General features: G+C 54.8%; 2 protein-coding genes across 3 annotated transcripts; one reads left to right on the top strand and one right to left on the bottom strand.

The window, feature by feature from the left end:
- Positions 1-1,722: 1,722 nt before the first annotated feature.
- Positions 1,723-17,508, top strand: INPPL1 (inositol polyphosphate phosphatase like 1). Its single transcript, XM_081267523.1, has 29 exons — positions 1,723-1,864; positions 2,678-3,079; positions 6,040-6,103; positions 6,198-6,348; positions 6,588-6,708; positions 6,928-7,068; positions 7,244-7,337; positions 7,442-7,531; positions 7,706-7,804; positions 7,912-8,062; positions 8,154-8,260; positions 8,604-8,706; positions 8,802-8,998; positions 9,293-9,410; positions 9,904-10,000; positions 10,310-10,448; positions 10,556-10,655; positions 10,754-10,842; positions 11,119-11,200; positions 11,332-11,421; positions 11,950-12,063; positions 12,198-12,286; positions 12,717-12,804; positions 12,895-13,050; positions 13,241-13,319; positions 13,400-13,540; positions 15,539-16,211; positions 16,458-16,591; positions 16,699-17,508. The coding sequence occupies exons 2-29, from the start codon at positions 2,883-2,885 to the stop codon at positions 16,787-16,789; spliced, it is 3,795 nt and encodes a 1,264-aa protein (XP_081123649.1). The 5' UTR covers positions 1,723-1,864; positions 2,678-2,882; the 3' UTR covers positions 16,790-17,508.
- A 535-nt stretch (positions 17,509-18,043) lies between these two features.
- PHOX2A (paired like homeobox 2A) lies at positions 18,044-21,989 on the bottom strand (the record flags this gene model as incomplete). 2 transcript variants are annotated; one of them, XM_081282205.1, is made up of 3 exons in its annotated part: positions 18,044-18,607; positions 19,494-19,681; positions 21,773-21,989. In XM_081282205.1, 3 exons carry the CDS (start codon positions 21,987-21,989, stop codon positions 18,134-18,136), a joined length of 879 nt encoding a protein of 292 aa, XP_081138331.1. In that variant the 3' UTR covers positions 18,044-18,133. The 2 variants fall into 2 exon arrangements, with proteins under 2 accessions (XP_081138331.1, XP_081138332.1); XM_081282206.1 differs by having other exon boundaries at positions 18,044-18,583.
- Between the last annotated feature and the right edge of the window lie 1,707 nt (positions 21,990-23,696).

The following is a 23,696-nucleotide window of genomic DNA, read 5'->3' as shown; positions in this document are numbered from 1 at the left end:
AATAAAATGGAGATAATATTCCTTCCCTTGGGCTTGTGAAATGTAAAGGAGTTGTTGCCTAGAAAGCATGTTTTCCCAGTGAGTGCAATCAGTAGTCCTCAGGGATTCTATTGCTCCTATGGCCCTAAATGAGAGTCAGGTCCAGGTCTTCTTATTTATATTGGTTCCCAAACATTCCCCCTCCCCAGTGCTTGTCTGCCTGACTTTGCTCAGCTCTGCAATGGGAAAGCTGAAAGTGGGAATCCAGGGGGAAAAGTTCACACTGCCTAACATGTGGACTAAGAGCAGAGCTGGAGTTTGGGACCCTCAGAGGAGGAAGTGGTGATTGGGAAAGACAATCTGGGAGATTTCTGAAGAGGAAATACTCAAAAGACTGGAACTGGCCCTGTGCTGTGTCCTGGTGGTGTGTCTAGAAGAGGATTAGAAACTCTGAGGATCTTCCCAGAGGCAAGAGCCAGGCCTCTTCTCTGGTACTTTGTCCCTTCCCAGCATCGGTAGATATGCTGGTCTTGGAGGGTTGTTCTGTCTTTGCACAGCACTCAGGAGCTGGGCCTGAGCCTATTTCTGGGTTTCTCGCTTTCCAGTTCTCCTTGAGAAAGTCTTTATCTACACCTAGCACATTTGTCTCCAAAGAGGCCCCAGGTAGCTGTCTGAGAACAGCTTGCAGGTAGGTGGGTGTCCCAGTTGGGATTAGAAACCAGGTGTGCAAAATTCTAGTCTAGGTCTCTCTCCCCCTCGTATCAGACTCACCTTCCCTCATAAGAAAAAGTGTATGCCTGATGGGGAACTTGGGCATAAATCGGAAGATGAGTTACTGCAGTCCTGGTAGGATCTGAACATGGGGTGGGTAGGTGGCGCGGATCACTTAGTTATTGTATTAGTCTTAAAGTCCCCATAGAGCTACCCCTGTCCTTCTTCCCAGGCTTTGTCCTAGTGGGGTTAAGCCAATGCATATTTGATTTAGAGAAAGTGCCTTAGGACTGACCCGGGATCTGCCAACAGGTTCAATTTAGCAAAGTGAAAGTTCTCTCCCAGGTTAAAGTAAAGCTCTGACAGCTTTCCAGGACTTGGCGGCAGAGGACGCCGGGCTGGAGGCCTGCGCCTTTAAGGAGCAGGGGGGTGGGGGGCGGGGGGGACGGAGGGGCGGGGCAGGAAGAGGACTCCCGGGAGACGCCGCCACCGGCTAGGTCTTTTTTTGGGAAGGGGCGGGCCAGACCCGAGTAGGGGCTCCACCCGCTTTCCGGCGGCTGTGTCTCCCTTCCGCCCGGGGGTGACGGGGTGAGGGGGTGTGGGGGGCGCGGGGGCGGGTGGGAGGATCGAGGGTTTCGGGTCTGCGGAGCCCTGGGCTCGGCGTGTCGCCCTCAGAGGCACAAGTTTGTTGACTTGGAGGAGTAGCTGGGGCGGGGGCGGTGCTAATAATACCCATTCGTTCAGAGGCGCGCTTTGCAGTTTACACAGCTGTCACCTTCGTTACTCCTTAATAATAATAAAAATAGTCCGGGAGCACCCGCTGGGTGCCAGGCCCTGTGCCGAGTGCTTTACAAGCAGAGTCCCATCGAGTCTGCCCTCATAACATTAGCCCCACTTTGCAGAGCGGGAAGCAGAGCCTCCCAGAGGCGCTGAGACTCGCCGGAGGTCACTCGGCGGGTGAGCGGCTCCGGGACCCGGACGCGGGCCCAGCGAGGCGGGGCGCGGGTGCTACCGCTGGCTCCCTGGAGAGCCGCGGGGGCGGAGCGGCGGGCGGGGCTGAAGGCGCGGGGGGGGCGGTGCGGCGGCCGCGGCGGCGGCGGATGGCCATCTTAAGTGGCCGCCTAGAGTCCAGGGCTGCTTCCCGGGGCAAGGAGGCACCCAAGCAGCCCCGGAGGTGGGGGTCTGCATGCGGCGGAGAGGCCTCTGGGGAGAGGCCGGAAGCCGGTGGATTGAGGGAACTTTGTCCTAGATGGAAAGGGGATCCCCCTAGTCTCGGTCTGCGGGTCCTCTCAAGACGCCGGCCTGCGGGTGCCGGGAGTGGTGCCAGGGAACTTGGCCGAGAGGGGGGAAGGGCTTTGCCGGGCTAGGAGGGCCGCGCATGGGGGGCTCGAAGACGCTGGTCTTCGTCCGGGGGTTTGTGGGGATCGGATCTCTATGAAAGGGACTTCCTCCTTGGGATTTGTAGACGGACAGGTACAGTGGACTTTGGGGGTTCAGATATAAGGGAGGGCTGGTTTTAACGGGACCTGGGTGTCTTGTGCACTTGGATGATGGGTGGTAGACTTGTCTGGATCGTTCCTTTGAGAACCTCGATACTCCCCGATTCAGGGCGCCCAGTGAAAAGGATTTGGGGTGAAATCACTTTTATGGGGGTTAAGGGTCATCTCCTTGAGAGGATTGAGAGGGCTGAATTCTTCAGGGGGGTGCCGGATTCCTTAGTGTCCGGGAGCAGAGTGGGGGAGACTTGGACTTCGGTGGGTATTTAGTGACTGAATATCCTCGGGATGGAAGAGCAGGATCGTTGTGGGGTCTGGGAGGTGCAGGTTCTGCGGGATTGTGGAGGCACCGTCCCTTCGAGAAGAGATTGGGGGCAGGGTCGGCCCGGGCAGTGGGCCGAGCGGAGGGGGAGGGGTCCGGCCGCCGGACTCCCTGCTCCGCTCCTGCCCCTCCCCCGCCGTCTCTGAACAAACTTTTCTTTCTCTTCAAGTTGAGGCCGGCGCTGCAGGCGGCGGCGGCTGCGCGGCGAATCTGGCGGCCTGCGCGGCGGAGTGCGGAGTCCTGATCCCTGGCTCTGTCCGGCCCGCGGATCCTCAGGCCCGGGACCCGGGCGCGGCCCCAGCGTCGGCCCTGAGCTTCCCGGGGTGGATGGCGCGGGGTGGCAGACGCGGGCGGTGCTGAGCCCTCCGCGGCTTATGGCTTCGGTGTGTGGGGCACCCGGCCCGGGGAGCGCGGGGTCCGGGGGCGCGCTGGGCAGTCCGGCTCCTGCCTGGTACCACCGCGACCTGAGCCGCGCTGCAGCGGAGGAGCTGCTGGCCCGGGCGGGCCGCGATGGCAGCTTCCTGGTCCGAGACAGCGAGAGCGTGGCGGGGGCCTTCGCACTCTGCGTCCTGTGAGTGGGGCAGGGAGGGGATCTGGGATACGGACGGTGTGACCTGAGTGGGGAGGGGGGCAGTGATTGAGTGGTGGGACACCAGCCCCGCCTCCATCCCCAGAGTGGGGGGCCTTGGCTTTATTCTAGGGCTCTTGGGGCTGAGGAAGGATACAGGGAGCATTTCCTTCCTGCTGTGTTTGAGGGAACTTTCTGGGGTTTTGAGGTCAGAGTATGTGGGGTTCTGCAGGCCAGGGTGATTGTGATGGGGAAAAATGCAGACAGTCCTTGGCAGACCCCTGCAGGCATGCCCAAGTAGAAGAGGTGAGGATTTGGGTCCATGTTGTGTGCAGATCTGTTTGTGTAGGGATTGAGTTTAGGCAGAAGCAGCAGTTTAGGGACAGAGGGACTGATGAGGGTGTGTGTGAGGATGTCTAGCAACATCCTTAGGGGTCCTTTCAGTGCTCCCAAGAGAGGCACAGCTTGGGTTCTGGAGGGCTGTGTATGGCTGGGGGTGATGATGTGGTTGGTGTTGAGAAAACTTGGTGAGGCAGCTGGATGAGGCTTTATGAGACTGTGCCATTATTTCATGAATCAATGAGTAAGTGTGCCTGGCTCTGGGCTTGAGCCCCAGTTATCTGGCAGCTCTAGCCCTAAGCCATGAGTGCTGTGTGTGGAACTAGACTTGGCAGTTCTGTGAGTGGGCCTGGTCCTGTGGCTGTACCTGTCAGCTCTGTAAATAGTAGGGTGGGGTGAGTCTGTACTTTCAGTTTTGTAGTTTTTTCCTTGACCCACAGTATGACACTAAGTGGACTTCTGTGGGCCTCTAGAGTGAGAAGTAATGACTGGGAAACTGTGAGGACCATTTAGTTTAGATCTAGTTATGTTCTTCCTTGGCCCTATGAGCCCCCTACCCTTGTCCCTTTGTCCCTTCTTTTCCTTTTTGTTCTTATGACATCTTTGTGGGGACAGGGGAGGACACATTGACTTAGACCAGGGAAGACATTTTTTTTTTAAGAGAGAGAGAATTTTTAAAATATTTATTTATTTATTTATTTATTTTAGTTTTCGGCGGACACAACATCTTTAATTGTATGTGGTGCTGAGGATTGAACCCAGTGCCGGACGCATGCCAAGCAAGCACATTACCGCTTGAGCCACATCCCCAGCCCCAAGGGAGACATTTTTTTGTTTGTTTGTTACAATAGGCTTGGTGCTGTAGTCACCTAGTGGGTAGTAGCCAGAGGTGCTGATGAACATGTGACAGTGTCCAGAACAGCCTCCTAAGGATTATGTGGTCCAAAATGTCAGCAGTGCAGAGGTCGAGAAACTCTGACCTAGGCACTTGACTGATGAGGGGTCCTATAGTCTCTGCTTTGCCTCAAGTCTGAGGCTCAGTACAGGGAGACTAAAGGACAGCCTAGACCCATGAATACCCTCAGTCCTGCCTCCCAGCCCCCTCTGAGGCATATCCCTTGTTAGGGAAGGGAAGGAGGCAGGTGCTGGGTCAGCTGTTGGGTGGGAGAGGACAGCTGGAGCTTGTGTTTGGGTGAGGAACATTATTGTCCCAGTAAGGAGAAAATCCTGGCTCCATTGTCAGGGGAAAGAATGGGTGGAGTGGGGGTCTGTCTATGTGTGGGGGCTTTGGCTTTGCCAACTGACTGATTGCTCCTTGAATCTCAGGAGACTGGGTAGGGATCAGAAATGGGTGGTTTCTTAGACTTCCCAAACAAATGCGTACTTGTTTACCTATATACATACCACATGTACACAAATAACACTCAAGACACACTCCTACTCTGAAGGCTACAGACAGTCTGACCTGCAGGCCAGGAAATGGGCCCTTCCTTCTGTTCTCATTTTAAATCCCAGTTCTGCCTTTTACTTGCTTAGGCAAATTACTTTTCCTTTTTGAGCCTTAGTTTTCTCATCTGTAGAGTGTGGCTAATAATAATACCTGCTTGGGCTGGGGATGTGGCTCAAACGGTAGCGCGCTCGCCTGGCATGCGTGAGGCCCGGGTTCGATCCTCAGCACCACATACCAACAAAGATGTTGTGTCCGCCGAAAACTAAAAAATAAATATTAAAAAAAAGAGTAGTTTAAAAAAAATAATACCTGCTATTATTGTTATAAGTATGGATCCACAGTCTACAAACTAACACACAGCACAAGCAGCCAGGAGAACCCCTGATAGGTGCTGACTTAGGGGAAAGGGATGGCCCTGTGGCATTTGGTTCTCTCTGGGGCCAACAGCCCTTTCCTGCCCGCACATGCATAGGCCTGGTTGCCTTCTGAGGTGTGGAAGCAGAAGGCAGCTTTCCATCCCCCAGTGAGTATGTGCCTGGTTCAGCTGTCACCTGCTCAGCTGCTGCTGCTACCATCTGTCAGCACCCCTCTTGCCCCTCCTTGCCTTGGGGTTCCTAGAGGCTGGGTCTCCCATAGGGGGCCCCCTTGGGTTATCCCAGTTACCTGTTGTCTGGGGAACAGGGAAAAGCTCTAGGGTGGTGCTCCAGTACTTCCTCAGAGAAACTGTCCTAGACACACAGACTCCAGTAGAGCCAGACACCAACATAAACACAGACAGAGGCTCACACGTGTGGTAGCACATTGCCCTGCACACATAGGCTAACTAGGCTTCTGAGGACTCTTACTCTGGCGGGGGGCCCAGACTGGTACTACAGTCCAAAGGGGCTGTTTAGACAGCTGTGGAGTCCACAAGAGAGTTGCCTGTTGCTTCCCAGGCCTTGTGGTGGGTGTGGAGTATGTAGGTTTTGGGGGGGAAGGGGGACTTGGTCATTTCAGTTCTTGTTGGCAGCACTAGGAGGATGGAAGTAGATTGGCCCCATCATTAACCCTATGCAGCCTGAGCAAGTGGTTTTAGAGGAAACCACATTTAGGGAGCACGGGGACTAGTAAGGGATGCTTTGGGATTAGACTCCAACTGGGGGATTTCAGGTTCTGATTTTTGCCTTGCCATCAGGTATCAGAAGCATGTACACACATACCGCATCCTGCCTGATGGAGAAGACTTCCTGGCTGTGCAGGTAGGAGCTCGGACCCCTGACTCCTGACCTTGATCCTTCCTGTAGCTTGGGGACCTGCTGGCTGACCCTATCTCTCATCCTTTTTGGCCTGTAGACTTCACAGGGTGTGCCTGTGCGCCGCTTCCAGACCCTGGGTGAGCTCATTGGCTTGTATGCCCAGCCCAATCAGGGCCTGGTGTGTGCCCTACTGCTGCCTGTAGAGGGGGAGAGAGAGCCAGACCCACCGGATGACCGTGATGTCTCAGGTACAGCCTCATGTGCAGTGTGCACATCCCTTCCTTGTCTCCTCCCTGACTCTACCTGGTTCTTTCCATCCCCGCTTTGCAACCCTCTCTTTCCTTTCTCGTAATTGTGTTGCACTTCCCTTTACCCCCTTTTCATTTCCATGAAATGAAATATCTCTGACAGCTATGGCTTCCTCCCTGCCATATACCACTGAGGGACAAAGGCCCGAACTGCTCCTCCATTGACCTCTGTCCCACAGATGGGGAGGATGAAAAGCCCCCACTGCCCCCGCGCTCTGGTTCTACCAGCATTTCTGCCCCCGCGGGACCTACCAGCCCCGTGCCAGCCCCTGAGACTCCCACAACTCCAGCTGCTGATAGGTGAGATGCCCCACCCCCCCCACACACACAACCTCTCTGCAGGAAGGTCTTTCTCTTTCATGAGAGGTGAGAAGATCACCTGAGCCCCCTGGGGCACCCATCTCATCTCAGCCCTGACCTGTTCTATTCTGCCACTAGTACCACCTTCTGTAGGGACAAGGTGTAGGGTAGCTGGAAGTGTCAGCAGGACCTCTACCAACTTTTAACCTCTCTCTGAAGCGCTCCCAATGGGCTGAGCACCATTTCCCATGAGTATCTGAAGGGCAGCTACGGGCTGGACCTGGAGGCTGTGCGGGGCGGAGCCAGCAACCTGCCCCACCTCACCCGCACTCTTGCCACCTCCTGCCGGAGACTGCACAGGTACTGCACATCTGATCGTCTGCACCACACTCTTACCCTTAACAGTGAACCAGCCACTGTCTCCTGATTTCCTCACCTGTCCCCTTGTGTCCTCAAGCTGAAGGAGAAAGCACCACCCTCAGCTTCCATGAGCTTTAGCTTGAGGTGGGGAATTCTAAAATGGTGTTTCCCCTAGTGAGGTGGACAAGGTCTTGTCGGGTCTGGAGATCCTGTCTAAGGTGTTTGACCAGCAGAGCTCGCCCATGGTGACTCGCCTTTTACAGCAGCAGGTGAGATTGTAGGGAGGCCCTGGGAGCTGGACTCAGTTCTAGAGTTGATTGGGGGCTTCAGCCTAAAGGGCTTCATCTACAAGCCTTATTCTTTCTCCCAGCAGAACCCATCACAGACTGGGGAACAGGAACTAGAGAACCTGGTACTGAAGTTGTCAGTGCTAAAGGACTTCCTGTCAGGCATCCAGAAGAAGGTAGGCTGATTCCCCTCTACTCCCTGACCTTTGAGTTGCTGACCACTCTCCTTGGCTGAGCCTCGATCTCAACTTTGAAGCTATAACTTAGCCCTGACCCCAGCATCAGCCATACCCCTCTCTGCCTTAGCCCTGAGTATGCCCCCAACCTCACCTTGCCCTTGGCCCCTCCAGGCCCTGAAGGCACTACAGGACATGAGTTCCACGGCACCTCCAGTTTCGCTGCAGCCATCTATACGTAAGGCCAAGACCATACCTGTGCAGGCCTTTGAGGTACATGGCAGGTGGGGGGCCTCATGGGTCAAAGGGCAGTTGAAGGTGAAGGAGATGCTGCCTTCCTCAAGGTCTTATCAGCAGCCTCTCTATTTCCTGTCTTGCAGGTGAAGCTGGATGTTACCTTGGGTGACCTGACCAAGATTGGAAAGTCACAGAAGTTTACGCTGAGCGTGGATGTGGAAGGTGGGCGGCTAGTGCTGCTTCGGAGACAGCGGGACTCCCAGGAGGACTGGACGACCTTCACACATGACCGAAGTGAGCCAGGGCAAGACCTGGGAGAGATGGTGAGGGTGAGGCCCTTGGCCTGGAGGGCACAGGCTTGTGTGACCTGTCTTCTGTCTCCTAGTCCGCCAGCTCATTAAGTCCCAGCGTGTCCAGAACAAGCTGGGTGTTGTGTTTGAAAAGGAGAAGGACCGGACCCAGCGCAAGGACTTCATTTTCGTCAGTGCCCGGGTGAGTGGCAGGCAGGGCCAGTACACTGGGGGATGCTGGGGTCTCCAGATGGGTGTCTCCCATTGGGTAGGAAGAGAGGGAACACATGGTGTGGGCATGTCATCCCTCCTGGCAGGGGTGGGCCTGACACGGTAGAGAGGTTATTAAGAATAGGTGGCCTGAGGGATGATTCAAATATTCAGTGAACATTTACTTAGCACCTGTTACATTCTTGAGCAGTGGATGTACAGTGGGCAACCAGACAATGACCTTCTCTCATGGTATTTACCATCTAGTGGAGTATCCTTGTGGGAAGGGGGTTCCTGGCTGCCTATTTGCCCTTGACTGACTACTGTTCCCCCAGAAGCGGGAAGCCTTCTGCCAGCTGCTGCAGCTCATGAAGAATAAGCACTCCAAGCAAGACGAGCCTGATATGATCTCTGTCTTCATAGGCACCTGGAACATGGGTCAGGCCCAGGCTGGGACCGGGATGGGAGAGGGGAATGGCCCCAGGGCAGGGGCCTGACCCTCCCACCCACTGCCTCATCCCCTCCATCTTCAGGAAGTGTGCCACCTCCAAAAAATGTGACATCTTGGTTCACATCAAAGGGTCTGGGGAAGACCCTAGATGAGGTCACAGTGACCATACCCCATGACATCTATGTCTTTGGGACCCAGGAGAACTCAGTGGGTGACCGAGAGTGGCTGGACCTGCTGCGTGGGGGCCTCAAGGAGCTTACAGATTTGGATTACCGCCCGGTGAGGGGGTTATCTTGTTAGTCCCCTGTCTTCATAAACCACCCCAGACTTTTCCTGCTTGACTTCATGGGCACCCTGGGGAATGCAGCTCTCTGATTTTTCCTCTGGCCTTGGGCATATCCTTTGGGAGGTCTCATATGAGTCCTTCATGTCACGGGAGGCCCATTTCTCTTTGGTCCTTCAGGAAAAGGGGTAGGAGGTCTTCCTTTCCCATGACTGACAAGATGCCAGGGCAGGGAGAATGTGGACAGGGTCCCAGCCCAGGATAAGGGTGACTCCACACCCTCTACCTAGATTGCCATGCAGTCGCTGTGGAACATCAAGGTGGCTGTGCTCGTCAAGCCAGAGCATGAGAACCGCATCAGCCATGTCAGTACATCCAGTGTGAAAACTGGCATCGCCAACACCCTGGGTGAGCAGGGCAGGCAGGTTCCTGAAGTGGTGGGGTCCCTGTGTTCATGCTTCCTGCCTCCTCTCCAGCCCAGAGTCTCCCCCATTTCATAGATGATAAAATTCAAACCCACAGTGGTTGAATTCCAAGGTCACTCAGCAAATAAGTAGGGGAGCTAGGCATAGTGCTCAGGTCTTCTGATTAGCAGTCCAGGGCTCTTGCAAGATAGATTCTTCTGAGAACCTACAGGACCTTTATGTTGCACTCTCGGGATCTCTTGTGATTCCAGGGGCTCTGCTCACACAGACAGAGTAAGGCCATCCATCCAGATAGACTGCAGGCCCCCGAGAAGGATCCCCAGGGAAGGTGTGGGTGTGTGTTCAGGGGCTGTCTGCCTCACAGCACCTGAGGATTGGGGTAGGAAGCATCCTCTCATTGCTGCTTTGAAGAATAGAGGGGAGAGTTGGTAGTCCTCTGTGGGTGATCAGGCCTTCCTCTTCCGTTTCCCTCACAGGGAACAAGGGAGCCGTGGGTGTCTCCTTCATGTTCAATGGCACCTCATTTGGCTTTGTGAATTGCCATCTCACCTCGGGAAATGAGAAGACTGCCCGGTGAGGGCACCTTCCCCATACTCTTGAGGGAGGTGGGCCCCATGTAACAGCTTCCCCATAGTCTTGCCTACATCCTCTAGTCACATGAAACTCTTTCCTTCTTCCACATCCCTATCCCCAGAGACCCCCTTCTCCTGTATCCCAGCTGAAGACTTCCTGGTCTACTCCTAAAACTGACCTTATACTTAGCTTCTCCCTCTGGCCCCAGGGAATTGATCCCTATGGTATCCCTGACCCCAGAGTCTTCCTGCCTTTATGCCCATCTCTCATTCCTGACCCTGGGGACCTGATCCTGGCTCCTTACTATAGGCGGAACCAGAACTATCTGGACATCCTGAGGCTGCTCTCGCTGGGTGACCGGCAGCTCAGTGCATTTGACATCTCTCTGCGTTTCACTCACCTCTTCTGGTTTGGGGACCTCAACTATCGCCTGGACATGGATATCCAGGTTCCAGCAGGGGCCCTGCCTATGGCTGTAGGGAGGCTAGGGGCTCGAGAGCTGTCACCAGCTCTGCTCAAGAGACACACCTTCAGCCTCTCTGTCCCCCACCCCAGGAGATATTGAACTACATCAGCAGGAAAGAGTTTGAGCCTCTGCTCCGGGTAGACCAGCTCAACTTGGAGCGGGAGAAGCACAAGGTTTTCCTTCGGTTCAGTGAGTAGGGATCCAGTAGGTGGGCCTGGGGACCTGGGGGCTTGGGACATTCGTGGGTTTTCAGGGCCCTGAGTCCCATCTGTGTCCTGCTTCCTTAGGTGAGGAGGAGATCTCTTTTCCACCCACTTACCGCTATGAGCGGGGTTCCCGGGACACATATGCCTGGCACAAGCAAAAGCCAACTGGAGTGAGTGAAAAAAAAATGGCACGAGGACCCTCCAAGATTGCAGTGAATCAGGAGCACGTGGGAGATCAAGGGTCTTGGGCCTCTGTAGTTATCATTGCAGCTTACCTGGCCTTCCTGAGGCCTTTGGGGGTGTTTCTGGGTATTGTGGGGATCCACGGAGGAAGGTGGGACCCAGTATAACAGAAATGGGGGGGGTGTCTCATCAGCTCTGAATGGAGCCCATGCTGAGAAACTCCCAGCTGTCATCTCTGACCACACTACTGTCCCCTGCCCCAGGTCCGGACCAACGTTCCCTCATGGTGTGACCGGATTCTATGGAAGTCCTACCCTGAAACCCACATCATCTGCAATTCCTATGGTCAGAGCCTCCCAGACAGGGTGATGGGAGGTCTTGGGTGGTCACTGTCCTGACTCATCCCTAGTTTCAGGAGGTGGGAACAGAGAGTAGGGATGTTTCCCTTGAGTCCCCATTCCTATTCTCCCACCCAGGTTGCACTGATGACATTGTCACCAGCGACCATTCCCCTGTGTTTGGGACATTTGAGGTTGGAGTTACCTCTCAGTTCATCTCCAAGAAAGGTGACTCTTCTGAATGTGGTTGTAGATGTGGCAATGTTGGGTGGGTGTAGGTAGTGACCTGGGGATGTGTGCAGATGGATTGTACACAAGCCTATGTGTGTGTTTGTGTGTAAATGTGAGTGTAGGAGTGTTTCTGAATGGGTGATATGTGAGGGTGTCTGGGTGCCCAGGTCCTGATGAGAGATGCCAGCCCTGAGTGGTCAGTTATACACATTTGTCTGTATCTGCAGGGTCACATGTGAGCCTGCAAATTTTGTTGGCAAGCCAGCCCATAGGCATTCTTGTCTCTAGCTCCCTTTGACAGGAGTTTTTCATCCTTTGGTTCTTTTTGCCTTGGTCCAGGGTCTGGGTTTTGGGGTCTATCTGTTGGTAGGTTAGGATTGAAAGGCACCTATTGGCCTTGCCTCTTGCTCTGCCAAGGCCCCTAATTCCCTGTTCCGGGGCTCAGCCTTTCTGTCTCATTCTTTCTGTGATCCTCTTATATACCCTCTTGGCCCTTCTGTCTACAATTACTTCCTTGTCCCCTAGGGCTCTCGAAGACTTCAGACCAGGCCTACATTGAGTTTGAGAGCATCGAGGCCATTGTGAAGACAGCCAGCCGCACCAAGTTCTTCATTGAGTTCTATTCCACTTGCCTGGAGGGTCAGAGACAGGGCCCAGGGCTGGGTGTAGGCCAAGAGGGATGGGAGGCCAGAGCTGCCCAGACCTGCCTTCAGCTTGGGGGGAAGAGAAACTGGAAGGTGGTTCTCAATTGGTTTTCCCCACTCCCACCCCAGAGTACAAGAAGAGCTTTGAGAATGATGCCCAAAGCAGTGACAACATCAACTTCCTCAAAGTGCAGTGGTCTTCACGCCAGCTGCCCACGGTGAGGCTGCAGGCAGGGCCTGGGTCAGTGGACGAGGGCACAGAGAAGAGTGAGGCAGAACCCTGGGGGAGGCTGCCTGGGAAGGAGGCTGGGGCTGGCAGTGTGCATGGGGGGCTGGGCAAGAGAGGATAAGAGCATTTGCTTTATCTAGGGTTATAGAACCAAGTTGTAGATTGTTCATTCATTTGTTCCATAAACAGTTCTTGAGACTCTGCTAAATGTCAGGCCGTTGAGGATGCAGAAAATTAATTAATACAGTGATGTTAAGTGATGAAAGGCCCATTACAGATCTGAGAGCTTTCCTTAAGAGCTAGGTATGAGTGAGCATGAATAAGCCTGAGGGCAGGGTGAGTTGTATCAGGGCCAGCATGTGGGAGGGGTCCAAGGGTGGTTGAGACTTTGTTCCATATCCAGCCTTTCTGTTCCCCAGCTCAAGCCCATTCTGGCTGACATTGAGTACCTGCAAGACCAGCACCTTCTGCTCACAGTCAAGTCCATGGATGGCTATGAATCCTATGGTGAGGAGTCGGGGTAGCTGAGGGATATAAGAAATCAGGCAGGCCCTAGAAAGTTTTGATAATCTGTGGTCTGTCCCATCTGCCCTTCAGGGGAATGTGTGGTTGCACTCAAATCCATGATTGGCAGCACAGCCCAGCAGTTTCTGACCTTCCTGTCCCATCGCGGCGAGGAGACAGGCAATATCCGTGGCTCCATGAAGGTGCGGGTGCCCACGGAACGCCTGGGCACCCGTGAGCGGCTCTACGGTGGGGGTTCCATTGGGAAGGGTGTGGGCAGGTATAGGAGGGGAGGACCCAGGGTGGGTGGAATCCTGGGATGCTTGAGGTTCTACAGTCATGGGAGTGGTCCTGCTGGAAGGGGCTGGCAGACCTAGATGGTTTTTCTGGGATCTAGGATCCCAGATCCCCTCTGAGCCTCCCTTCCCTATACCCTCAGAGTGGATCAGCATTGATAAGGATGAGGCTGGAGCAAAGAGCAAAGGCCCGTCTGTGTCCCGAGGCAGCCAAGAATCCAGGTGAGCTAGGACTATGTTGGGTGTCACCTGAGGGGGTATCTGGGGGCTGCTGGAGGGCCCCACTCATCTCTCCCTGGCAGGTCAGGGAGCCGCAAGCCAGCCTCCACAGAAGGCTCCAGCCCATTGTCCAAGTTATTTGAAGAGCCAGAGAAACCACCGCCAACTGGGAGGCCCCCAGCCCCGCCCCGAGCAGCTCCCAGGGAGGAGCCCTTAAACCCTAGGTAAGAGGAGGAATCTGTAATCTCTCCCCACCCACTCTATCCATTACTATGGTTGGCTCTCAGGGCTAATCTGGGGATTCTCTGCTGTTCGGTTGCTCTGCCATTCCATGGGCAGAAGTATGGCTTCTGAGGGTATGGAATCCTGAAGGTATGGCTGTGAGTCAGAGGGAGCATAGGCAGCCTGTCCTCTCAGTTTTCCCTTAAAAGTGACATAGAAATTGTTTTTAGAGGGGCTGGGGCTGTAGCTTAGTGGTAGAACACTTGTCTAGCATGTGTGAGGCTCTGGGTTCGATCCTCAGCACCCCATAAAAATAAGTAAAATAAGATATTGTGTTCATCTACAACTAAAGAAAATATTAAAAAAAAAAAGAAAAGAAATTGTTTTTAGAATAGTTCTGTCTGTGTAATCAGACACAGCTCAAGCCTTCAGTTTGGAGAAGGAACAGGGTTCAGCAAGGGATTTCTCAGGGTGCATGTTATGGGACCCTATCCTACACAAGGCTTCACTGGAGAAAGGTGTGTGGTCAAGTGAATTTGGAAATACTTTTTGCTAGATTTTTTTCTTAGATATTTCCAGTGCACATTAGTATTAGTAAATGCTACAAGCATGTGGACAGGAAGGAAAACTCTTTCCAATTCTTTTTAATATAGTTTCCTAAACTTAATGGGTGGGGATACTTCTTTTCCACATAATAACTTCTAGGGGATATAGCTCAGTTGGTAGAGTGCTTGCCTTGCATGCACAAAGTCCTATACAAGCACAAACAAACAAACAAACAAAAAACAAACCCCACATAATAACTTCTAACGCCTGGGTAACTAGTAGTCTATGGGTCATACTTAGGGAAAATCAGGCTAGCTTTCTTTCTTAACCTTTTTTTCCCCCCCTGGTACTAGGGATTGAACCCAGGGGCATTTGACCACTCAACCACACCCCCAGGCATACCCCCAGCCCTTATTTTTTATTTTGAGATAGGGTCTCACTAAGTTGCTTAGGGCCTCTTTTCTATTTTTGCAATGTGAAGGTTTGAACCCAGGACCTTGCACATACTAGGCAAGTACTTTACCATGAACTATAACCTTAGCCCTTTTTTTCCTATTTAAAAAAAAAAAAATATATATATATATATATATATATATTGTAGTTGGACACAATAATATATATATATATGTTGTAGTTGGACACAATAACTTTATTGTATTTATTTGTTTTTATGTGGTGCTGAGTATCGAATTCAGCACCTTGTACGAGCTAGGCGAGCACTCTACCACTGAGCCACAACTCCAGTCCCTTTTTCTACTACTATGCATAATTATAATATATTATTATTATATTATATATTATATTATAATTATGCATAGTAGTGGAATTCATTGTTATATATTTATACATGCACACAATATAACAATATAATTTGGTCAGTTTTGTTCCCCAGTAGCCAGCCAGCCTTGCTTTAAGAAAATTTTTTTTTTATTCTAATTTGTTATACATGACAACATAGACTTGCTATTTAATGGTACCTAGTCATTGCTTGAAGGTACATAAAACTCCTAGGTTCAGTTTGGTTCTTTTTCTCTCATCTCCAGTTATTTTCAGTCACCTTGGTTTTATTCTCCAGCTTGAGTAAAACCAGCCTGAATACCTGAGTGAGATTCCACAGTAGGTTAACTACAGAGGCTTCAGCAGCTCTTTCAAAGTTTCATTGGTCATTCTCATCAGAGGCCTTTTACTGCCTTGTCTTCTGACATCTCTGTTGTTATCATTTGAGTTCAGTTTCCACAGTTACAAAGTCATAAAAGATCTAAGAATCTGAACAAGTGAGCAAGGCAGTTTAGGGTTATGCCTTCAACACCTCATTTACTTCCAAATTTAGAGATGATGAAACCCAGGGCAGTAGAGGGTAAGTGATATGCTCAATGTCGTCATCTTTTGCCAGTTCCCCCATGGCACCATTGGGTTTCTGGGTCCTGACTAGGTTATCCTGCTCCTAAACCCAGGTTGAAGCCAGAGGGGGCTCCTGAGCTGGAAGGGGTGGTGGCCCCCGCACCCAAGAACAGCTTCAATAATCCTGCCTACTACGTCCTTGAAGGGGTCCCACACCAGCTGCTGCCCCTGGAGCCACCCTCACCTGCCAGGGCTCCTGTCCCACCTACCACAAAGAACAAAGTTGCCATCACAGTGCCTGCTCCACAGCTTGGACGCCACCGGCCCCCTCGGGTGGGAGAGGGGAGTTCATCAGATGAAGACTCTGGGGGTACTCTGCCCCCTCCAGATTTTCCACCTCCACCACTGCCAGACTCAGCCATTTTCCTGACCCCCAACCTGGATCCTTTGTCAGTACCAGGGGTCCGGGGACGCAGTGGAGGTGAGGGCCGAGGCCCACCACCTCCCAAGGCCCATCCAAGGCCCCCACTACCCCCAGGCCCCTCATCTGCCAGCACTTTCCTAGGGGAGGTAGCAAGTGGGGATGACCGGTCCTGCTCAGTACTGCAGATGGCCAAGACTCTAAGTGAGGTGGATTATGCTCCTGCTGGGCCTGGACGCTCGGCGCTTCTCCCAAGCCCCTTGGAGTTGCAGCCACCCCGTGGACTGCCCTCCGACTATGGCCGGCCCCTCAGCTTCCCTCCACCCCGCATCCGGGAGAGCATCCAAGAGGACCTAGCGGAGGAGGTGTGTGGACCAGGGCTGGTTGTCTATACCTGAAGAGTGTGCCTGCCCATCACTATGGTGTCTTTTCCCTCCACTATGCAGCACTCACTGGTTTCCCCTCTGCCCTGAGCTGAGTACTGGAGGGTTGGGGGACACGTAAATCAGCCCCAGATTTTGCCCCCCTTTCCCGGGTAGAATGTGGCTGTCTTGAAGGTTTTTCTGGGGGTGCACTCTCAGTACTCCCCTTAACTTGCCCTATTTCATCAGGCACCGTGCCCGCAGGTCGGGCGGGCCGGCGGCCTGAGTGAGGCAGGTATGGGTGCCTGGCTGCGGGCCATCGGCTTAGAGCGCTATGAGGAGGGCCTGGTGCACAATGGCTGGGACGACCTGGAGTTTCTCAGGTGGGGGCGGGGCTAGAGCTGGATAGGGTGGGTGTCTGTCCCGGGGGTAGAGCTGTGGGCCCTCTAGGACCCTCTATCCCAGATCCTAGCCTTTCTTGCCCCCACAGTGACATCACAGAGGAAGACCTGGAGGAGGCTGGGGTGCAGGACCCTGCTCACAAGCGCCTCCTTCTGGACACATTGCAGCTCAGCAAGTGACAGCGGAGGCTCTGCAAAGCCGCGACTCGGCGCCTCTCCCCTGCTACGAAGGCCTGGAGTAGCTAGCCCCTGGCTAGAAAATTCTGAGGGGGTGGGGCAATACCTTTCTGCCTATTTATTGGGGAATCCACATTCCCCACTGCCCAGTCATTTGGAATGCCCTAATTAGGACATCCTGCCCCTCCCTTTTAGGCCCAGGGCTGCAGAGGTCTGTAGCCTGCAGTGTGCAGTCCTGTTTTTCTAGACCCCTCTTCTCAGCCCCAGGGGTGCAAATGGGGTATAGTTGTGTACATCTGGGCCCCAACTTTCATCACTGTTTTCTGCTGCCCTCCCCCAAGCCTGACCCACAGGTGGGACCTCCCCCTAACTTCTGCAGGGGCATCCGTCCGGAAATGAAGGAAGAGCTCGAGGATCGGGCTGGGGTTTATTTAAACTTCTATGTGTGGGTTTGGGGAGGGAGGGCACTTTATTATTATGGGTGGTGGCGGGGGGCAGGACCTCGACCATAAAGTGCTAGTTTGCTTAGTTCTCAAGTCTCCTGGTCTGTAACACCCTGCGCTAGGAATGCTTCCTAGCGTGGTGGCCGTGAAGGGAGAGAGGGCCCCTTGCTGGCTTCAACCGCAACGGGGTCAGGGTTCTTGCAAGCAGCCTAGTCTTACTCTGCGCCCTCAGAAGGGTTGCCAGCGTTGATGTCTTCAATAAATTAAGTTTTATTTGGATTGAGCAAAATCACCTCAATAAATTACAAGTTTTTCAAAGAAAAAGAGCAACAAAATTAGGAAAAAGGAAACCCCTTAGTCCCTTTTCCCAGACAGCCCCGTCCCTCCCCCGCCCCCAATAGGTCCACCCTCCGCCAGGGACCGCCAGGGATGAGAGGGGACGCTTAAGGAGCGAATTGGCGGTGGGACCCTTCAGGGAGCTGATTATCCCAGCTAAACCAGACTTTGCACCGGTGGGGTCAGTGCAGGTGGGTCTAAGGATAGGGCAGCAGGCACTCATGGTCACCAAGGTTAGGAGTGACCCGGCAGTTCCAAAGAGTGGGCAGCGTTTGTCCGTAGGGACTCTTGTTAGGAGGAGGCGTTATTTGATCTCCAGAGAAAGCCAAGCTTAGAAGGGGTCCTCGGCTCTCCTCTAAGGGTTCCCAATGAAAAATACTCTGGTCTGCCTGGTGCGAGTGGGCGAGAACGAGAGTGGCCCGGACTTGGTTTCTAAAGCTGGGGAGGGCACACCTAGGGGGTCAGACACTGTAGGGGAGTGGGGACAGAATAGGGAGGGTCTCCGTTGGGTCCCGGAGGGGCAAGGGTTGCCGCTGGGGGCAGGCTCGGAGCCTCCAAAGACCCGCGGCTAGAAGAGATTGGTCTTCAGGGCGGGGCCGGGTTTCCGGTGAAAAGAGGACAGAACTCCCGAGAAGGGCCCGGGCCCGGGCTCCGCCGGCTGCCAGGCTTTGAGTAGCTCAGCCGCTCCCGCGCCAGGCCCGCCCCCCCCACCGCCCGCCACGCCCGCCCACAACGCTCCTTTAAGCGGCTGGGGTCCGGGCCCCGGCCCCGGCCCGGAGCCCAACGCAGTGGGCAGGGGGCTGGGGCTCAGGCGTGGGCTGGCCAAGCTGGGCGCCGGCGGTGGTGGCAGCGACGCGGTGCTGTCGGGCGTGGGGCTGCACGTGGACTCCTTGGAGTCGTCGTCCTCCGACGAGCAGCGCGCCTCGCCCTTTTTGGCGCCCGTTGCGCCTGCAGCGCCCTTGGCGCTGGCCGCTCGCTCCTGTTTTCGGAACTTGGCCCTGCGGTTCTGGAACCAGACCTGTAGGCACAGGGGCCAGTTAGCCTGGACGTCGTAGAGCACACCAGGTCAGCCCCCGACCGCAAAACGCAGGTGAGACATTGGTGGAGAGAGAAACCTCGGCCAAGAAAGGTCTGACCGGATTATTTACCAAGTCGGGGAGATCCACAGCCTTCCTAGCGTTGGCCTCTCGACCCTCCACCCGTCACCCGTCGTTTTCTCCAATCTCTTCTCCACTTGCCCCATCCTCCAGATCCTTGGGTTTTTGCCCTTCGGATATGCTCACCCGCGGACTCCGCTGCCTCCCAGTATTCTTGGTCTCCTGGACCGGGCTCTGCTTTCACTCTCCTCACCCTGAGCCCTGCCTCCCAATTCCCTCTTAGGAAGGTGGACATTCCGTCTGGAGCGTCCTAGGGCCGTGAAAAGCGGGTTGGGACGCTAGGGAAACCTTTTGTTCAGACCCTCCAGTCAAAACCGGCCAGAGGAACATCTGCACACAGGATTTGTAAGCCCTGGCCAGGCTCTCTTCTGCCCTGCACCAGCCCCAAGCTCAGTATTTCACACTGGGGAGGACACCTGGAACTGCTGACTGGTCTGCCCCGGCTCCTCCACGGGTTCTCCTTCTACCCCCTCGCAGCATGCATCCTGGCTTCTAAAAATTCTGAACCTTCAGCCATAGATAGGACTGAGACTGAGGGGAAAACGAAGGCAAAGCAACATGGGGTTAAACAGCTCCTGTTTCTCAAGAGCCTCCAAGTCCTGGCCCCTCTGCCCTCCCTGGATACCCAACCACACCCAGGCTGTGCCCTGGTCACTGGCCCTAGATCCTTGCTTCCAGGCTGCGGTTATCCTTGGCCCCTAAGTGTCCAATACTAATCTCCCGCACTCCCTCCACAAGAACACGCGCGCACACACACGTGCATATACGCACCTGCACACGAGCCTCAGTAAGATCGATCTTGAGCGCCAGCTCCTCGCGCGTGTAAATGTCGGGGTAGTGGGTCTCGGCGAAGACCCGCTCCAACTCCTTGAGCTGCGCGCTAGTGAATGTGGTGCGGATGCGCCGCTGCTTGCGCTTCTCGTGCAGGCCGGACGGCTCCGGGAAGAACTTGTAGGGCACTGCGGGTGTGTGCAGGAGGGCAGGGGCAACGAGGGTGTAGGGGGGCGGTGAGAGGCCAAGCTCAGTCCTGCCCTAGAAGGAATCCTGCCACCGCCCCCCGCCCTAGTCTGTCCCCTCGGTTTCATCCTTGTAATCTCCGGTCAAGTGTCCCTATTGGTCGATGGAGGTGGGGGGTGAAGAGGAACTCAGATCAAGGACACCTGGGGTTCAAGAGCTGCTTGGAACCAAACCAGAATTCCTTCCTCCAGTCAAGGCCCATCGACCTGTCAGTTAGCCCTGGACACCATTTCACTCCTCTCTGACCTTCCATCAGTGTATCAGTGTATCTGTTTCTCAGCTGGTCCGCTTCTCTGACTTCAAGTTCTTCTCTGTCCACACTGGCCCTGGATATCTGGCAGCTCTCTGCTTTCTGGGACTCCCTACTAGACTGTCTTGGGCCTTGACGCTGTCACTGATACTCTCCTGCCAGGTCTACTTCACTCTGATACTGGTGCTCTTCTGTGTACAGATTTGGTTCCTTCTATCCCTCAAACCCATTTCTCCCGTTCCAGGGTTCATTTCCTTAGCCCTGACTCACTCACATCTTTGGTCTCCATTCTTCTCAAAGTATCCCCCTCTCCTCTTCCTCATCTTCATCCTCCCCCATGGGAAACCCTCAACTTTCCCCTTTTGTGACACTCTTCTGTACCCATTAAGAAGGGTGATTATTTTTTCCACCCAAGTTCCTCTATCTTCTTTGCTGTTCTTCCTCACAGTCTCTGTGTCCCATATTCCCTAAATCCTGTCCCACCATTCTCCCTCACTCTTTCTATACTCCATCCCAGTCTCTACTGCCCCATAGACAGTATCTCTGCATCCCTGACTCTAACTCTGGTTTAGTTCTCTATATATTCCTGGGGGTCCCCAATCTCCATTTTTGTTCCATTTCTCCCAGTCCCCATTTTCCCTAAACCTATCTCCAACACCCCATTCCTCTCCCCATCTTCGTCATCTCTGTTTCCAATCCCTTTTGGTCTGTATCCCATAATTCCTGATACCATCCCCTGGTTCTTATCTCCATCTCCAATCGTCCACAATCTCCCCATTTATGTTCTCATCTCTCTATGCCTAATCCCCATTGTCCCAATCTCAGATCTTCATCTTTCTGGAGCCCATCTGCCCATTTCCTGTCCTCATCATCCCGATCATCCTCATCTGGCCCACTGTACCAATCTCCCCATCCTCGTTCTGGTCTCTGATGGCATCTCCTTGGTTCTTATTTTCCCCAATCCTGGTACTTATTGACCCCTGCCTCAGGCTCCAGTCTTCTATTTGGGTCCCTGGTGGTTTTCCCAGGAGGCAAGAAAATAAGACTGGGTGGGGCAGGCTGGGACTCTAACTGAAAAAATAGGAATGTCTGAAAAGCTCAGTGAGGTTGAGGGTTCAGAGAGAGACTTGGATCAAAGGGCTTGGGAGTGCAGGAGGGGCTCCTGGGGTTCTGTAGGACTCTAGCTGGGAGAATCTGGGGTGGGGGAGAGGGGAAATAAAAGTGGCTTAATGACCCCCCCCCCCCGTTTGTGGCTAGAGGAATAGATTTTGGTGATGCCGAATGTCTGGGCCAGAGCAGGATGGGTCTAAGAGAGGGCAGGAGGAATCTGATGGTGCTATGGCTCTAGGAAGATTCCTATCTGGACAGCTAGCTGCCTCAGGAGTCCTCGTTGGGGGTCACGCAACACCGTGGGGCAGGGGTGATAAGGATGGGGATCTGAGCGGACTGAACTGGGAGCCTCTTACAGGGATACAGTGGATGGAGACGTTTGGTGGTCAGCTTTTGCAGGTGGGGAGGGGAGGGCCTGGTAAGGGGCACGGAGCTATTTCTTTGATCCGAAGAGATTTGGCAGCGAGGAAGAGGACCGAGAGGGGCGTTAGGGTGGGGTTCATCCCTGCCGAGAGGAACCTGGTATTACTGAAGGTCTCACGGGGCGTTAGAGGGTCTGTCCAGGGCAGGGAAGGGGGAGTCTGTGGGAGGCAGTCACATTTGCTTGACGAGTAGGTCATGGACTGCGGGTTCCTCAGGATTTGGAGAAAGGGTTGGGTCGGGCTGAGCTCACCTGCCGAGTAGGGCGCGGGCTGGTGGTCGCGTAGGGCGCCAAGCGCGCAGTTGGAGGAGCCGAGCGCGGGGCAAGGTGGCCCCGCTGTGGGGAAGGCAGGCCGCAAGGGGCTGTACTGGAAGCCGCCGGGCTGGCTGCAGGCGCCGAAGTCGCCGTAGGCGGACGCTTCCATGGCCGCCACGCACGAGTCGTACGAATTGAGGTAGGAGTAGTCCATGGACCCGGAGGGGGCGGGGGCGGGGGCCGGGCCGGGTCGGGGTTGGGGTCCCGGGCCAGGTGGAGGTCGGGATGGAGGTTCGAGCGCCAGGCGCCAAGGACTGGAGGCCGGCTCTGGAAACTCAAAGCCCGCCCGCCCCGTCGCGGCCGCACTCTGCCCGGGTGCAACGCAAGTGCAGCTGGCGGGTCCGCGCGCCTTTTAACGCGCAGGACCCCGCGGAGGGGGCGGGGCGGGGCGAGCTCCGCGGGGCGGGGCCTGGGCATCCCAGACCCCGCCCCTATTTACCCCGACCCCCACCCCAAAGAGTCTCTGCAGCCTCTTAGGACTCCAGAGGTGCCGGGTGGGGCTGCATGGGACCCCATCACAGTCCCCATCCTGTCCCAAACCGGCCCAGACTTTCGGTCTCTACACATCGTGCCAAGTCAGGGGGTACCGACCTCTTTCCTGGGCCTCCCCACCTGCGGCCCTGCAGAAGCGAGGGGAGGCAGGCCCCGCGGCCTCGGTGTGAAGAAGTTAATTCAATTCGCCTCAATAACCGAGTTAGTCAGATCTGGCCGGCCCCTCAGTCCCGCCCCCAGCGCGGTCCCATCCCGGCGGGAACTGCGGAGGCTGCCCCGAAGGGGGGATGGAGGCAAGGACGGGAAAGAGATGGAGCCTGGGACGCGGACTGGGAGGGATGAGGGTAAAGAGAGGAGGCAGAGACGCAGACCGGGAGAGAAAGGGGCAGAAACCATGACAGAGACAGGGGACAAGAGAGACAGATAGAGGTATACAGATGGAGATAAGATTGAAACATACAAGAGAAAGGTAGGGCTGGAGATGGGGACAGGCAGAGACAGAGACCGAGACTAGAATGCGGGGGGGGGGAGAGGAGACGGGAAAGAGAGTGAGACAAGTACAGAGCAGAGATAGAGAATGGTTAGGGATAAGACCTAGACGGCGAGGCGACCGGATTGCGGTGGAGAGCGGGAGAGAGATGAGACAAAACAGGGACAGTCCTAGTGAGACAGATGCAAACAGAGGATGGTCTCAGAGCTACAAGGCCAGGGACAGACTGGCGGAGTAACAGAGACTGAGAGGCGGAGAGAAAAAGCCTCCAGCGAGCTGAGACCTCCGAGCTGGAGCGCCGAGGAGGCCGAGGCATTTTGATGGAGGCGCTGCCGGGCTGCCCTTCGCGGGGCTGAGGAGGGGGAAGGTCTTGGGCCGAGTTCTCAGCCCGACTTTTTCTCCATCCGAAGGCTGCACGAACCTGCACCATCAGGGCCCAGCCTGCCTCTCCCTCCCGGTTTCTTCAGCTCGGTCCCCCTCCCCGCGCTGCACCGCCTGGTGTGACCTCTGGGTTCGGGGTGTGTGTATGATGGATGTCTGGCTGAGGGAGTGACCCAGTGACCCCTTTCCTCTCCTTCAGTCTCTCACCCCTCTCTTCCAGAGGCCTCTTTCTTCTCCAGCAAGACCTAGTAGACTCTTTCTGTCCCTGGCCACGGCATCCTTCCATGGATTGTCACCAGCTCCCGGTGCTATGGGATAACCTACACAGAATCTTTACCAGGAAAATGAACTGCTGCCTCTACGGCCCACCTGAGGGATGAACTGAGCTATTTCCCTGCTCAGCCCCCAGCTTTTTACGCCTGAACCTTCGCAGGTGCTGCAGATGGCAGGTCTGAAACCCAAGGAGAAGACAAAAGAGGGGCATGTTCTGGTTATAGC

Source organism: Spermophilus citellus (genome assembly GCF_964194105.1).
Source record: "Spermophilus citellus genome assembly, chromosome: 2".
NCBI lineage: Eukaryota > Metazoa > Chordata > Mammalia > Rodentia > Sciuridae > Spermophilus > Spermophilus citellus.
The sequence above is the reverse complement of the archived record's forward strand: the minus strand, read 5'-3'. Positions and strand labels throughout refer to the sequence as shown.

Coding starts and splice junctions, on each gene's coding strand:
- INPPL1 (XM_081267523.1), top strand. CDS start 2,883: ATGGCTTCGGTGTGTGGGGCACCCGGCCCGGGGAGCGCGGGGTCCGGG. Junction 9,411..9,903: donor TGGCATCGCCAACACCCTGG/GTGAGCAGGGCA, acceptor TTTCCCTCACAG/GGAACAAGGGAGCCGTGGGT. Junction 11,201..11,331: donor CATCATCTGCAATTCCTATG/GTCAGAGCCTCC, acceptor TCTCCCACCCAG/GTTGCACTGATGACATTGTC.